Raw genomic sequence first — 13,958 nt, 5'->3', positions numbered from 1 at the left:
AAGCTGTGCTGGAGTCTGATCAAATATTCTGTCCCTGTCCCCAGCCTGAAGTGAGTAGGTGGAAATCCAAGTAATGTGGAGTTGTTTGTAGTCACTCAGGGCTGCCCCTGGAACTGATGTAGGCACTTTCCCCTCACATTCAAAGCTGTAAAAACTCTTCCCCTCTCACTTTAATCAGTATTGCAGCAAAACCCAAAGGCTGTGAATGAGAAATGTTGTTTGCCAAGCTCCCAAACTGACTTTTCCCCAAGTGTCTGTGTCTCTAGCACTGCCTTAGGAGAACTCCCCAGGATGGGAGGAGTGTGACTGTTCCAGCTCCAGCAGCCACATCACAGCCACTGCTGAACTTTGCTGTCCAGAGAAGCTGGGGCTGCCCCTGGATCCCTGGAAATGTTCCAGAGGGGGTTGGTTGGGCTTTGGAGCAGCCTGGGACAGTGGGAGGTGTCCCTGTCCATGACAGGGGTGAGCTTTAATGTATTTTCCCACCCAAATCCTTCTGGGATTCTGTGATTTGAGGCTAAACCTTATTTAGCCCAAAGCATTATTTTCACAACCTCTGCTCACATTCTAAGAAATGACAGCCAGCACTTGCAGCTCCTGTCCCTCTGCTGGGTTTGTGAGGCTGGAAAAGCCCTGCAGCAGTTTGGTTTCTCCTCCTGCTCGGGGCTGAGGTGGGCTGGGAGTGCTGGAGGCATCTCTGAGCACTTAGGCTGGGTTCAGTGCCAGCTCTGTGGCTGCCAGCAGTGACTAATCCCTTCCTCCAGCTTTGTTCCACAATAAGTCGCTGCCTTTGATCCCTGCAGCCACTTGCAGAGCTGTAAAGTCCTTTTCTGCTGGCCTGGTGGCTGGCTGAGAGGGCTCATTCCATTTAGCTGCTTGTTTAGAAAGGAATCATCTGTGGAAAATGGCAAATCCGGGTCTGCAGCCCTGCCTGGCTGCACACAGGTCCCTCCACATGGCATTTATTAATCATGGGCAGGGAGTGCTGTCCTGACTGTCCCTCCTCTTTGTGCTGTGCTGAGCTGGCTCTGAAGCTTGAGGACTCTCCAAGGGTTTTTCCTGTCTCTGTTTTAAGGAGCTCAGCAGGATCTGTAGTGATGCTTTTGGCTGAGAGGAGGAGGAGGAGAAGGACAGGACCTGGTCAGGCTGGTGGCCATGGTGGCAGAATGAGCTTCTCTGCTTGTCCTTCAGCAAGCAGCTGGGCCCTCAAGCTTGGTTTTCTGATCAGAGCAGCACCAACCTCCCAAACTAACCCAGCAGCTTGAAATAAGCTGTGGTATGTGTGATCCAGAGTGAAATCCTCCATGCTGATCAACACCATTTCAATCAATCCTTTTCCTTCCTGGGAGCTTTGCCTAAATACCAGCTCAGGGTCTGGTTCAGCTTGGTAATTTAGAATTTAACAAACCCTTCCTTGGTGATGTGATTTGTGCTTTTCTGCAGAAACTCTTTGGTGAGTCCCAGCTTTATTTATCCTGCTTTTCCCTGCCTTGTGTTCCAAATCAGGAAAAACCCAACTTTGCTTTGAGCTCCTGGATTCCTTATGGGAGCAGGGAACTCCAGAAGGAACAATTCACAAAAATCAGCTGAGAAAATCCCTGTCCCTCAGCACTGAGCCCTTCCCACAGGAGATTTGCCCCATTTCTGGGTTGAACAGTCTGGATTCAGTGCTCCCCATTCCCAGCAGTGTATCCCAGGTTTGTGAGCCCAAGGTTTGTGAGTTTTAGATGCTCCTCAGAAATGCCTGGGTGCTGCTCTCAGGTTTGCAGCACCACCTGCTGTCCACAGAGCCTGAAATCCCTGGGAGTTTTGCCATCTCCATTTGTGTTTTTTTTCTGTTGTGTAGCAGCAGAGGAAGGAACAAATTTGCTGCTTAGTTTACCTGTGAATCCTAAAATCCAGATGCTTGTCACTGCAGGGCCTGAGCTGAGATGCAGCCATGTGTGAAGACAGGATGCTAATGGAACAAGCAGTGCTCAGAATATTAACTCCAACACGCTCACTGCTGCTACCCACACCCAGCCCTTCATTCTCCCCATGTCCTGTGCTGCTTTGTGATGGCTTTTCCACAGAGAAAAGCTTCCTGTAGCCCCAGCTCTCCAAATCCCATCAGTTCAGGATGCAGCTGATGGGGTTGGTGACCAGAAGGAAGAGTGGTTGGGGCATTGGAATGGAAAATCGAGGGAGGGAAGTATCCTTGCCTGCTGCTGGGGACATAATTGGGTGGGTTTTGTCACATGGGAAAGCCTGAAGGTGTCGCAGGGGCATTAAACCTCCCCACAGAAGCTGCCTGTGCATCTCAAACTCTCCCTGTCACAACTGCTGGGGGACAAAAGCAGCAGGACAGGACCTGGCTCCAGGGGCAGTGCAGCAGCAAAACCCACACTGATTTTCCAGGGCTGCATTCCTGCTGCTTCCAGGGTTTGGATTGTGACCTGTTTAAACACCAACAGAATACCAAACATCCCCAAATTATTCCATGCACTGGGATGGATGTGGGTGGATTTTCTCTATTTTTTCCTTTTGTTGTCACCTGCTTTTCATCCTCTGTGACTTTGTTGTGATGGAGCTGAGTGCTGACATCCACTTCACTGCAAGCTCTGCCCTTCTTCCCATAAAGTCCCAGAGCCTGGATATCTGCATTTCCTTTCTTGCCAGGCTTTTATCTGTCCTGCTGGAGCAGTTGTGCTGTGCAAAGCCATTTGATTGTGCATTCTGCACAGGCTGCCTTATTTGTGGAGACAGCCTTGGCTCCCAGGGTGGCCATAAGTCGATGCTGTGCCACAAGGCACGGATGGATCCGCTGGCACAGGAGGGAAGGAGCGAGCAGGACTCACTGAGGTCAGGAAATTGGGGATTAAATAGAGAGGAAAAAAGGAAATGTGTGTTTGCTGGAACAGCAGGGACCTCGTGGGGCATTGGGACATCAGAGAGGCAGCTGTGAGGGACATGAGGGGGTTACAAAGAGGAAAGTTCCTCTTGGATGTGAGGGCAGAGAAAGGGATGAGGAGCAGCAGAGAGGTTTTAATCACTGCTTGTTGCTGCATGTCTGCTGCAGCTCCCAGGTGCCTCCCCAAGCTCTGTGGATCGATCATCAAAGACACTGCAGCTCTCAAGGAGAAGGGGATGGTTTACTCCCAAATTTTGGGGTGGGCTGGCAGCCCATCACCCCCTGAGCAGTGTCCTGCCCCTTTTCCCCACAGAACCTTCCCCTTCCTCACCTGGCTCTGCTGAGGAAGCAGATGCTGCTCCCTTATCAAACCCATTTTCATAAAATCAAAAATTGATGATGACAAAGCCTGAGGGTCTCCCTGACCTGCTGGGAGTGCTCCCCTCTCCAAAAAGCAGCACCTGGCTTTTCCTGGATTTTGGAAAAGGTTCATCTCCTGAGAAAAGCCATTGAGAACAGGTGGTGGAGTAGCTGGGTTCAGAACCAAGGGCTGCAGTTTGTTTCCCCTTGTCCTGCCTCCACAATCCCTGGAATCAGAAAGGATGGAGCTTTTCCCTGATGGCAGTGAGGGGATCTCATTTTAGAGCCTATGAGAAAATCAGGGGGGAAATCAGTTTTCAGACACTGCCTTTTCTTTAAAGCCTTTACTTAACAAATAATCTGTGTTAGTCCTGTTAGGAAAAGTGAGGATGTTTTTCCTTCTCCTCAAATTGGCCAAAGGACCATCAGCTAAGGGCACTAGAGGGAAACTGAGGCACAGAGAGAAAGCCACACCTGCTCACTGAAACATCCATGTCTCCATGTGAGTTCACAGAAATGCTGTTTTCACCTATTCCCAGATTTTCTAACAGCAGAAAGGTGGAAAATCTGGTGAAGCTTCTCTTCTGAACACTGATAAAATATCCAAACAGTTCAGCAAAGTCTTCAGCTTCCTGAATGCTCATTTGAGCTGAGCTCTGAGGGGTTTGAGCTTCCTGGAGGGAAGAGAAATGGGTTTTGTTCTCAATATTGAAAGCAGGGAAGTTCCATTTCCAACCTGATCATGGCTTTGATCCATAAGCTCAGCTTATGGGAGCCTGGCTTATCTGTGTGACAAGGGACAACCCCACCTTGGGCTGTGACAGGACAGAGCTGAGAGGGAATAAGAAAAGCTTCAGAACAGCCACAAACTGGATAATTCTTTCCAACAGGGCTCATTTTCCTCTTGCTCTGAATGCAGGTGACAAAGCAAATTGGTTTCAAACACTGGTATTAATTAGGTTGATTTTATTGGAAGTTTATAAAAAGGAATTGTTTGGAATTGTGACTCATTTATGTGATCTCCATAATTTCTAACACATGCTGGTCCTTAATTCCCAGCCCATACTGTGGCTTGTGGGAGGTGGTTCTGGCAGTCTGGATTCATCCCAACCATGTGTTTGGCAGTAATTATTGATGGAAGCATTTTTTCCTCCTGGATTTTGTTGAAGCAATTAAAAGCCTTGGGATAAATCAAGTTTTGAAGGACATGACATTGCCCATGGCTGCAGTTCTCTGCTGCTCTGGGTGGAATGATGGGTGTGAGACATGGACCAGGTAAAGCAGGATTTGGGATTAAAAAAAGATTCCAGCAATTAGAACCCAGAAATTGAAGTCTAGGAGCAAAAGGAAATTCCTCAGAAACCCATCTGGGATCTGTCCCTGGCTGGCTCTGCCACCTGGAGGGAAAATTGTGTGTTTGGGGAAGATTCCTTTTTATTTGGCCACATTCAGGAGGACATCCCAGCCCCATCCTGTGCTGCTGGAGCTGATGGAAATTGCACTTTTCAGTGAGTTGTGCTCATGGAACAACAGCAACAATGAGGATAAAATTCCAATTTGGGGATTGTGGTGTGGGTGCTGGGACAGCTCTTGTCTTCTGGCATCCCATAAAGGAGCTCTCATCCCAGAAGTCCCCAGAAGGATTCTGGTCTGGAATCAACCTGGAAGCCAAAAGTGAGTTTATGTGCCTGAGTGCTTTATGGCTGCTGCTCCCTGCCACATAAACATGAATAAATCCACTGTCCTCTTCCCATCCAAACAATAACCTGCTGCAAACTCCATGGCTTCTTGGCTCTGCCTGTATCACAGTTTATATTCCAGGATTTTTAGTAGCTGCTCAGTGAGTTACAGCCTGACTCCAATTCCCTCCTCCCTTTGTTGGGCTGTGATGTTCATTTGGGTGCCCTCAGATACAAAAGCTCTTGTAGGATGGGTCAGAGCAGCTTTTAAATGCTGGAAACATCCTTGGGTGTGGTGTATTCCAAAGAGTGAACAAAATGACAAATAATGGCACCTGCTCTGCCAGGTGTTTTGTTTTCCTGCTGTGCTGGAAATCCTGGCTGACAGATCAGAGCCTGCTGAAGAAGGAATTGCACAGCAGCACAGAGGATTTGCACTGAGGAAAGCCTGGGGTAATTAAAGCAGCTGGGCCATCAGCCAAAGAGCAAAGTGTGGAAAGATAAAGCTCTGCCTCACTTAGTGAGCAGAAAGGAGGAATTTCCAATAATCCCCTGGGATCACAGCCCTTGCATTTCCAGCTCTTTGCTCCTCTCTGTGTCTCCAGGATGGAGTTGCTGGGTTTCCTCCCAAGCCATGACCTGGTGCTGCACAGCTCTGAAGGCTTGGCAAGGGGAGGAGAGCTCAGGGCTGCTCCTGGACTTCTCCACCTCCTGTCTCACAGATGAGATGTGACAGCCCCTCTCAGATCCACCCTGAGCTGCCAGACTTCTCAGCACTGGCACTGTGCCTTTCCCAGGGAAATCAGAAATGCAGGAATTAGCTGGTGATGGGCTGAGGGAGATCTGGGCTTTCATACTGCAGAAATTTTGGGGTTTTGCTTGGTTATTGAAATCAGGCTGGGGTGTTGCAGTCTGTGAGTGGTTCTTGGGCTCTTGTGTGGCTGTTCCAAGGAGTTTGTACCTGGCCTGACACAGCTCTGAGTGCTCCACTGGGAAAATGAAACAGGCAAGGAAAATGAATATTTTTGCCAAAATAAGGCCAAGCTTTCCCAGTCAGTTCCTTGTACAGCTCTGCCCTGCCTGGTGCAGTGATTCCCTGTGATTCCCAGAACAGATGCAGGAGTTGGGAGCTGGTTCAGAGCAGTGATCACTCCCACCTGATGTGCTCCTCAGGGGTCTGCAGCTGCCTCAGCCAAACTCCTGCAAGTTTTTCCTCCTCACAAGGGGTTGGAATTCCTCATCCCTGAGCTCCAGGCACCTTTTGGATGGGGTCAGAAGCTGCTGCCTGCCCTCTTTCTGTCTCTGTGTGTTCTTTTCTCAACAAATGGCATCTCTGTGTTTGACCTGATGTTAGCAAAGTGGGTTTGGTGCAGGCAGTGTGAGGAAGGTGTCCCCATTTCATCAGAACATTTTGCTGTTAGAATTGCCACTACAGCAGCCAAGGAGAGGAAGAAGAGGCACAGAGGATGAAGATCAGGGTTGGAAAATTGCCTGATCTGTGTATGGATGCCCTGATTGTGCTGGGGACACTCCTGCTGCCTTCCAGCTTCTCCCTGGGCTCTTTCAGCTCTGGCATCTGGGAATTGCCTAGTCCACTGGAAAAAAAACCCAAAAACAAACCCCACCAAACAAAAAGTTTGATTTACCAGTATCAAAACTCTCTTTCTTCTTGAAATGACTTTTCTTGGCTTCACAGCAAACAGCAGCTTGTGAATCTGGCTGGTGATCCCAGACCTGCCAGTGGAGGTTGGATCAGGAGCTTTGCACTCTGCAGTTTTTCCCCTGTGAGCTTTCATGAAAAGCACACACAGGAATTTGAGGAAGTTGAGAAGGGAATGAGCTGCAGCAGTGGAAGTATTGGAACATGACAGTGTGTTATCCCAGGGACCTTCTTGGAGCCAAATAATTACAATTAATTGTAGAATAAATCTAATTGGACAACCAGCTCCGTGTGCATCTCTAATTGCACAGCCACTCACAGCAGCACACAGAGAATAAAAATAAGAATCTGCAGCCCTTTAATGTTAAAAGGAGCATCCCTCTCCTTTGGTTTCTCTGGGAAGATGTGACAGCTGCTCCTGTATGAAAATGAATAAATAATCAGATTTATTTGTATCCCAAGCTGTTTTCTCCTCTCAGAGATGAGCAATCCACTGATCTCAGCTGAGGAGTTTAAAGGGAGACCAAGTGTTTGTACATTCTCTGTGCATGGACACAGCATCAGTTTTTCAAAAGCCTTTCCATGGTATCTTCCTGTGTGGTTTTGTTCCCAGCAGGGGATAATTTATGCTGGGTTTTATGTTGCATTATTTAATTACACGTGTTTTTAAAATGCATCTGTTTTACCAATTTACATTCAGCGTGCACTGCCTCTGGATGGCTTTGGAACTCAATGCCCTTCTCATACCTCTGGAGAGGAGTCTTAAAATAGTCTGTAAATCCTTTAAATTCAGATTTTAACAATGCTCTGAGTCGGAGGCAGCAAAGCTGGAGGTTCAGGGTGTGAGGGAGGGGCTGGGGCTCTCTCAAGGTGAAGAGGAAGGAGCAGGGGATAATTAATACATGAGAAAAGGGATAACAGCAACTTCCTGATCCATCTCTACAAGGCAGGATTAAAGGGAAAACAAGGAGGTGAGGAATTGCCAGGGGAAGGAAAGCTCTGTGAAAAGCAGGGACAGCTCCTCAGGCAGTGCATGAGCGAGGAAACATCCTGCTGCAAGGGGCAGCTCTGGGATGGATGCTCAGATAAATGGATATTTTTGGTGCCATCAAGTCCAACAAGGATTCCAGAGGATTTCTGTGGGATGGGTGAGGACTGCTATCCCTCACAGTTCCATCCTGGGATTTATTCAGTCCTGGAACAAAGCTGGGAATGGTGAGGAGGGGTGGGGAGGCACCAGCCAGGAGAGGAGACATCCCCTGGATGCAGGAGGATCCAGGATGTGCTGACTGGGTTGTTTTAGGAGCTGAGGTCCTAGCCATTCCCATTTATTGATGGATGTGTTAACACCCAATTATCCTTGTCCAAACAAACACCTCAAAGCTGCTTTTTGTGCAGCTGCTAAAGTTTTTTTAACCATTTATTATCACAAACACTGCCAAAAGAGCATCCATCTGGTTTTTTTTTGTTCTTCTGTGTCTGGAAGGAGCTTGGACACCCTGCTCACAGTGTCAAAGTGAAGCTGCCACAAACACCTTGGAGTCCTGTGTTGTGCCAGACTCATTTCCTCAAGCTTTTGGGAAAAAAAAGAATGTTTTTGGGGAGGAAAGGCATCATCCCAAGGGCATGGCTCTGGTGGGATGCCAGCATCTCCTCCCTGCCCTGGCAATGTGCTGGGAGGAGCCTTGTGTTGTATGATTATTTTATTTCTCACAAAATGAAGAAATCCTGGCTGAGCCAGAGGCCTGGATCTGTGCTTCTGGCTTGGGAAAGCAGGATGCTGGCCAGATGGGTTTCTGTCCTCTGAGGGTTTCCTCATGGTGGGAGTTGAGGTTGGCAGGAGGGAAAGGATTCTGTGTGAGCAGGGCAGGACAGCAGCGCTGGGTGTGAGGCTGCTCTTGGAAATCTCCAAACAGCACCACCAGGGTTGTCCTTGGTGGGGGCAGCCAAGCTGATCTCAGGTCTGGGCTGAGAGCCACAGTGATCCTGCCAGCTTTTGTGGAGCAGCTCAGCCTGCCCAGAACAGTGATAAAACACTGAGAAAATGGAGTTTAAAATGTGCCTGTGGTCAGACTCAGGGATTGGCTGTGATGGCATCACCTGGGAATGGCTGCAGGGGTTTGGGTGGCAGCTCTGGCTTCTGGGAAATGAAATGAGCTCAGGGACAGATCAGAGTCACCAAAGGGAGCCTCAGGTGTGTGGTTCCCCAGTGCCAGAATTGCTGCTGCAGCCAGAGAGTCACAGAATCACTCAGGTTGGAAAAATCCTTCAGAGCCATCCAGTCCAACCTGTGCCCAATCCACACCTTGTCCCCAGCCCAGTGTCACATCCAGGGATGGGCACTCCAACCCCTTCCAATGCCCAGCCACCCTTCCCATGAGGAAATTCCTCCTTCCCCAGCCTGAGGCCATGTGCTTTGTCCCTGTCTGCCATCCCACATTTATTCTTGGCTCAGTGCAAACAGCTTCACTTCCAAAAAACAACCCAGCTGCCAGGAGGATGGGTCTGGTGGGACCAGGCAGAGTTTTGTGTTCCTCATGCCCATCTCTGGTTACAGAGCATCAAGTGCCAGTCTGATCTCACACCTTGGCTGGAGAGTGGGAATGGAGTCAGCTGTGGTAATAAAGGATTTATTGTGATTTATTCTGTTCATGGGCCTGCACACCCTCCTCTCCTTCCAAGGAGTTTTGTGAATAATCCCAGCACTTGTGCCTGTGGAGGGATCTCAGTCTGTGGGTCTCAGGTTCTGATCTGGGCAACTTTCTTAATCAAAACCTGCCTGGATTTGGCCAAACTGGGAGTTGAAATGAAATGTATGTGACAGGGTGGCTTCAGAGATACTTGGAACTCGTTGTTCCCTTTTCCTAGAGTTTGCCATCTCCCAAAGTCCTCCAGCAGAGCCCTCCCTGACCTCTGTTAAGCCTGGATTGGCTGATTTTTAATTGATTCCTTTCCCAGTGAACGTGGGAGAGCTGGAGAAGCCTTGGCAGCAGGAGAGGAGGATGGGGAGTGACGTGCTCAGCTGGGAATGAGGATGTGAAATGTGGGATGAAGATCATCACCCCCCAGCTGTGCCACTCCTTGAGGACAGTGGGGCCAAGCTCCAGACCTGCTCTGACTGCCACCCATGATCAGGGAGCTCCTTTGGGGAGGATCTGAGCCCTCCCTGTTCTTTAATAAAACAAAGGGAATGTCCCCACCCCACCCTGCTCTGCTCCCCCAGCCCACCTGGGCAGAATTTCTGACCTTTGGCAAAGATGGAGACAGATCTGAGAGCTCCTTCACTGTCTCCCCAAATTATCCAGCTCTCCTCAGGGCATCCTTCAGGCTTTTTTTTCCCCTGACATGAGCAGTGAGGCTCAGGGTTTCTTGCAGAGTTTGCTCTTTGCTCAGGAATCAATCCAGCTCTGAGCTGAGCTGTCAAAACTTCTCCAAGGGCACGGGCATTGCTCATGTTTCCACCATCAAATCATATGTGACACTTCATTTAAAGCTTAAGTGTGAAGCCTCACCAGCAAGGAGCTTGCTGGAAGGTATTGATTTTGCTGTGTTTTTTTGTGTTTATGTATAAAAATGTATTTTAAAGTATTGGTAAAAGGACATTATTGCTGGGCAGGCTCTGGATTTATGCTCTGGTTCAGTTTCTTCTCAGGTTTTTTAAGATCTATTTGTCTGTGAACAACAAAAATGGATGAGATGGATGTCATGGGTTCTGTGCTCCTGGAGTCAAACCAATCCCATGGTGTGGAGCTGAATGACCTGGAACTGATTTTCTAGAAGGAGAAATATTTGGTCTGTTGGATGTTTGGAGACATTTTAGGCTCTGGAAGGGGCTCTGAGCTCTCCCTGGATCCTTCTCCTCTCCAGGCTGGACTCACTCCAGCACATCCAAGGACCCCTGAGCTGAACACAGAGTGTGGAGTTGCCTCCTCCTCCTTCCCTCCTCCCCCATTCCCACCCTGATTCCTGCACCCTCTTTTCCAGCAGTTCCCAGGCACAGGAGACTCCCCTGGGCTCTGGGTCACCCTTCAGCCAAGCCAAACACTGAGCTGAGTTTTGTGGTGCTTCTCCACCTTGGGAAGGATGATGATCAGACATTCCTGTGCTGACAGTGTCCCTGCTTTTTCCATGTCCTGATGAAACCAGAGCTCCTGGGGTGGGAATTCTGCTGGCTCAGCTTTTCCATAGCCCAGTTTGCTCACCTGCTGTAAGCTGTTGGTGCTTTTGATGGCTCTTCAGTGAAATTCCTGCCCAATATTCCATCCCCCCAGAGCTATCAGCAGATGAAAGCTCCAAGACTGGCTTTCCATGGGAATTTAATCGTCCCATCTGTCACAAACATCCCCATACAAATATTTCCACTGTTAATGGTTTCAGTGTGGGCTCTTCTGTGGGATCAGATGTAATCTTATCTGATGGAGTTCTGTTGCTGTGATGCTTTGGTCTCTTCACCAGGCTGGGCTTAATTTTTAAATGGAGATTGTTCAGAGCAGAGGCAGGGAAACAACTGGGGGGGTTTAATGGGGTGGGAAATGTGGGATGGAGGGAATGGCTTTGGATCAGCCAGGGGAGGCTGAAAGTGTAGGAGAGGGGAAAGGATCCAGGGTGGATGGGGCTGTCAGGAATGGTGTGAAACTGTGCCAGGGGAGGGTTAGGCTGGGTGTCAGGAAAAGGTTCTTCCCTGCAGGGAGTTTGGGCACTGGATGGTGACATTCCCAAAGCTGCCAGAGCTCTGGGGGTGTTTGTACAACGCTCTCAGGGGTGCACAGGGTGGGATTGTTGGGGTGTCTGTGCAGGGCTGGGGTTGGATCAGTAATCCTGGTGTGTTCCTTCCAACTCTCTGATTCTATTCTGTGACTCTTGGAGGAGGGAAAAACTCAGCAGGGATTTTACAGGTGCATGGCTGGGGGCGAGCAGAACTGCTGGGGCGAGCCGAGCTTTGTGGGGCAGCACAGCCCCAAACCCCCAAACCCCAAACCCTAAACCCCAAAGCTGGGCCCTGCAGCCCCATAAGCACCCCTCCCACCCCACAGGTGGTACGTACAGAGAAGAACAGCCTGAACAATCGCTTCCTGCCCTGGGACGAGATCGACACCGAGGCCATCCTGTCCATCGACGACGACGCCCACCTGCGCCACGACGAGATCATGTTCGGCTTCAGGTGAGCTCTGCCTGCCCTGCTGCTCCTCCTGCTGCCACTGTCAGGGGTTGTGGCTTCTGAACAGCTCAGCACTTGTGTCCTGGTTGAAATCCAGTGGGTAAAAGGTGCCCTGATGTTCCAAATCTCAGTAGGAAAGGCTTGGGCTCCTCCCCCTGGGTGCAGCATCTCCCCATGGGATGATGGAATTTTATCAGTCATGCACTGGACCATTAACAGGAGATATCTCCTGGAGGAAGGATGGGTTGTGAAAAGATAAAGAACACTGCCCCACCTGGTTTAACAGCTGACCCATTAACAGGAGATATCCCCACAGAGACAAGGATCACTGCCCCACCTGGTTTAACAGATGGTGACAATCCAAACTTTTGGGCACATCCTGTGTTGTATCCTAAGACAAGTTGTTATAAAGTTGTTAGTTGTAAAGGCACATCAGTCTCAAAAGTCAGAGTCCCAAGTGTTAAAGTCTGTGCTAAAAGCTTTTGGCACAGAGTCCCAATAGAAAAGTCCTGATTAGAAGAAAAGTCCTGATTAGAAGAAAAGTCCTGATTAGAAGCAGAAGCAGCTCCTGAGAGGGCTGAAATTGCAGCCTAGGACAGAGTCCTGAGCAGAGGCTGCTGGTGCAGGTGCTCCCTGCTCTTTTCTTCTTTTTCTTCCTCTTCTCCTTCCTCATGTGGTGCTAGTGATGGTGATGATGGTGGAGGAAGAGAGAGCTCTCACTCCAATACACTGATTTATTTACAAATTACCCAGTGAGTTAAAAACACAAATCTGAAACATTTCTTCTAAACCTATGAAAATTCTGTTTTTTAATACAAACCTTTTCCTATAATCTATGCATGTGGCCTATCTGTTCTGTCTGAAAAATGTAAGCAATATTCTTACTACATTTTTATTATGTCTAAAACTGTTTTGGAGCTCTCATTGAGATTTGTCACACTAAATTCTTTAAAGGCTTTTACTTCTTAAGGCACTTAAAACATATTGTTACTTTCTCAAACTTACTTAAAACTCAAGCTTACACCTCCATTTCATGCATGAGTGGCTTAATATACTTTAATCCATCCAAAGGTTTTAATTTAAACCTTGCATTTTGAAATCTCTCTGAGGAACCTCTGCCTTTTCCCTGGCCAAATTTTCCTGCTCACAGGAATGAAGGGGGCTCCTGCTGGGGGAGGTTTGTGCCAGGAGCAGGGGCTGCCATCCTGGGGACCAAACCCTGCTTGGGAGGGGGATTCAAAGGCACAAAATGCCTGCAGACCCAGCAGGCTCCCTCAGAGAGATGAGAAATGAGGTGTGAGAGGGATTAAAGTGCAGGAGGAGGCGTCAGGATTCCTGGCCTCCCTTCCCTGCCCCATCCCAGGATCTTTATCCAAACTGGGCTGGTTTATCCCCTTTTGGTCTCTGTTTTCTCCTCTTTTGGTCTCTATTTTCTCCCCTTCTTGGTTTCTGTTTTCTCCCCTTTCTGGTCTCTGTTTTCTCCCTTTTCTGGTCTCTGTTTTCTCTAATTTTTGGTCTCTTTCTCCCCTTTTAGGTCTCTGTTTTTCTCTTTTCTGGTCTCTGTTTTTTCTCTTTTCTGGTCTCTGTTTTCTCCCCTTTTTTGGTCTCTTTCTCCCCTTTTAGGTCTCTGTTTTCTCCTATTTTTGTCTCTGTTTTCTCTCCTTTTTGTCTCTGTTTTCTCCCCTTTTCTGGTCTCTGTTTTTTCTCTTTTCTGGTCTCTGTTTTCTGCCCTTTTTTGGTCTCTTTCTCCCCTTTTGGTCTCTGTTTTCTCCCCTTTCTGTTCTCTGTTTTCTCCCTTTCTGGTCTCTGTTTTCCTTCCCCTGGCTGAGGTTTTGCTGATCAGCCCTGGAGAGCATCAAGTGAAGGTTCTGAGTGCCCTGTGTTACTCTCACTCACATCCCTGCTTGCAGACACCCTGTTCCCACAAACCTCCCTGTGTTAACACATTCCCCTGACTGGAGTGAACCTCTGCCCACAACAACTGTGCTTTGTCAAAACTTCGCTCCAGGCTTTGATTCTTGGGGCCAAAAGCACAGTTTTGCTCAGTTTGCCACTCAGGAGGGAGCTCTGTGAGCACCCCCAGAAGGATTCTCAGAGAAATCCTGATTTTTGTGGCTGAGCTGGGAAGGAAAAAGGTTCATGTTCATAGGAAAGCAAAGATGGGGGAGAAGTGAAAGGGAATAAGTGGTTTGAACTTGCAGCTTTTCTAAA

At 48.7% G+C, this 13,958-nt stretch overlaps 1 protein-coding gene across 5 annotated transcripts in view; it reads left to right on the top strand.

Annotated features, from left to right (window-relative positions):
- Positions 1-13,958, top strand: part of EXTL3 (exostosin like glycosyltransferase 3) — a 114,628-nt gene that overhangs the window by 96,892 nt on the left and 3,778 nt on the right. For all 5 annotated transcript variants that reach the window (XM_033054669.1, XM_033054671.1, XM_033054667.1 and 2 more), the window contains one exon: positions 11,623-11,750. In XM_033054669.1, coding sequence (XP_032910560.1) covers positions 11,623-11,750 — 128 coding nt within the window. The remainder of the gene's footprint in view (positions 1-11,622; positions 11,751-13,958) is intronic.

This window comes from Catharus ustulatus, chromosome 3 (assembly GCF_009819885.2).
Source record: "Catharus ustulatus isolate bCatUst1 chromosome 3, bCatUst1.pri.v2, whole genome shotgun sequence".
Classification (NCBI taxonomy): Eukaryota; Metazoa; Chordata; class Aves; order Passeriformes; family Turdidae; genus Catharus; species Catharus ustulatus.
Note: the sequence above shows the minus strand (reverse complement) of the source record. Positions and strands in the feature narration are given on the sequence as shown.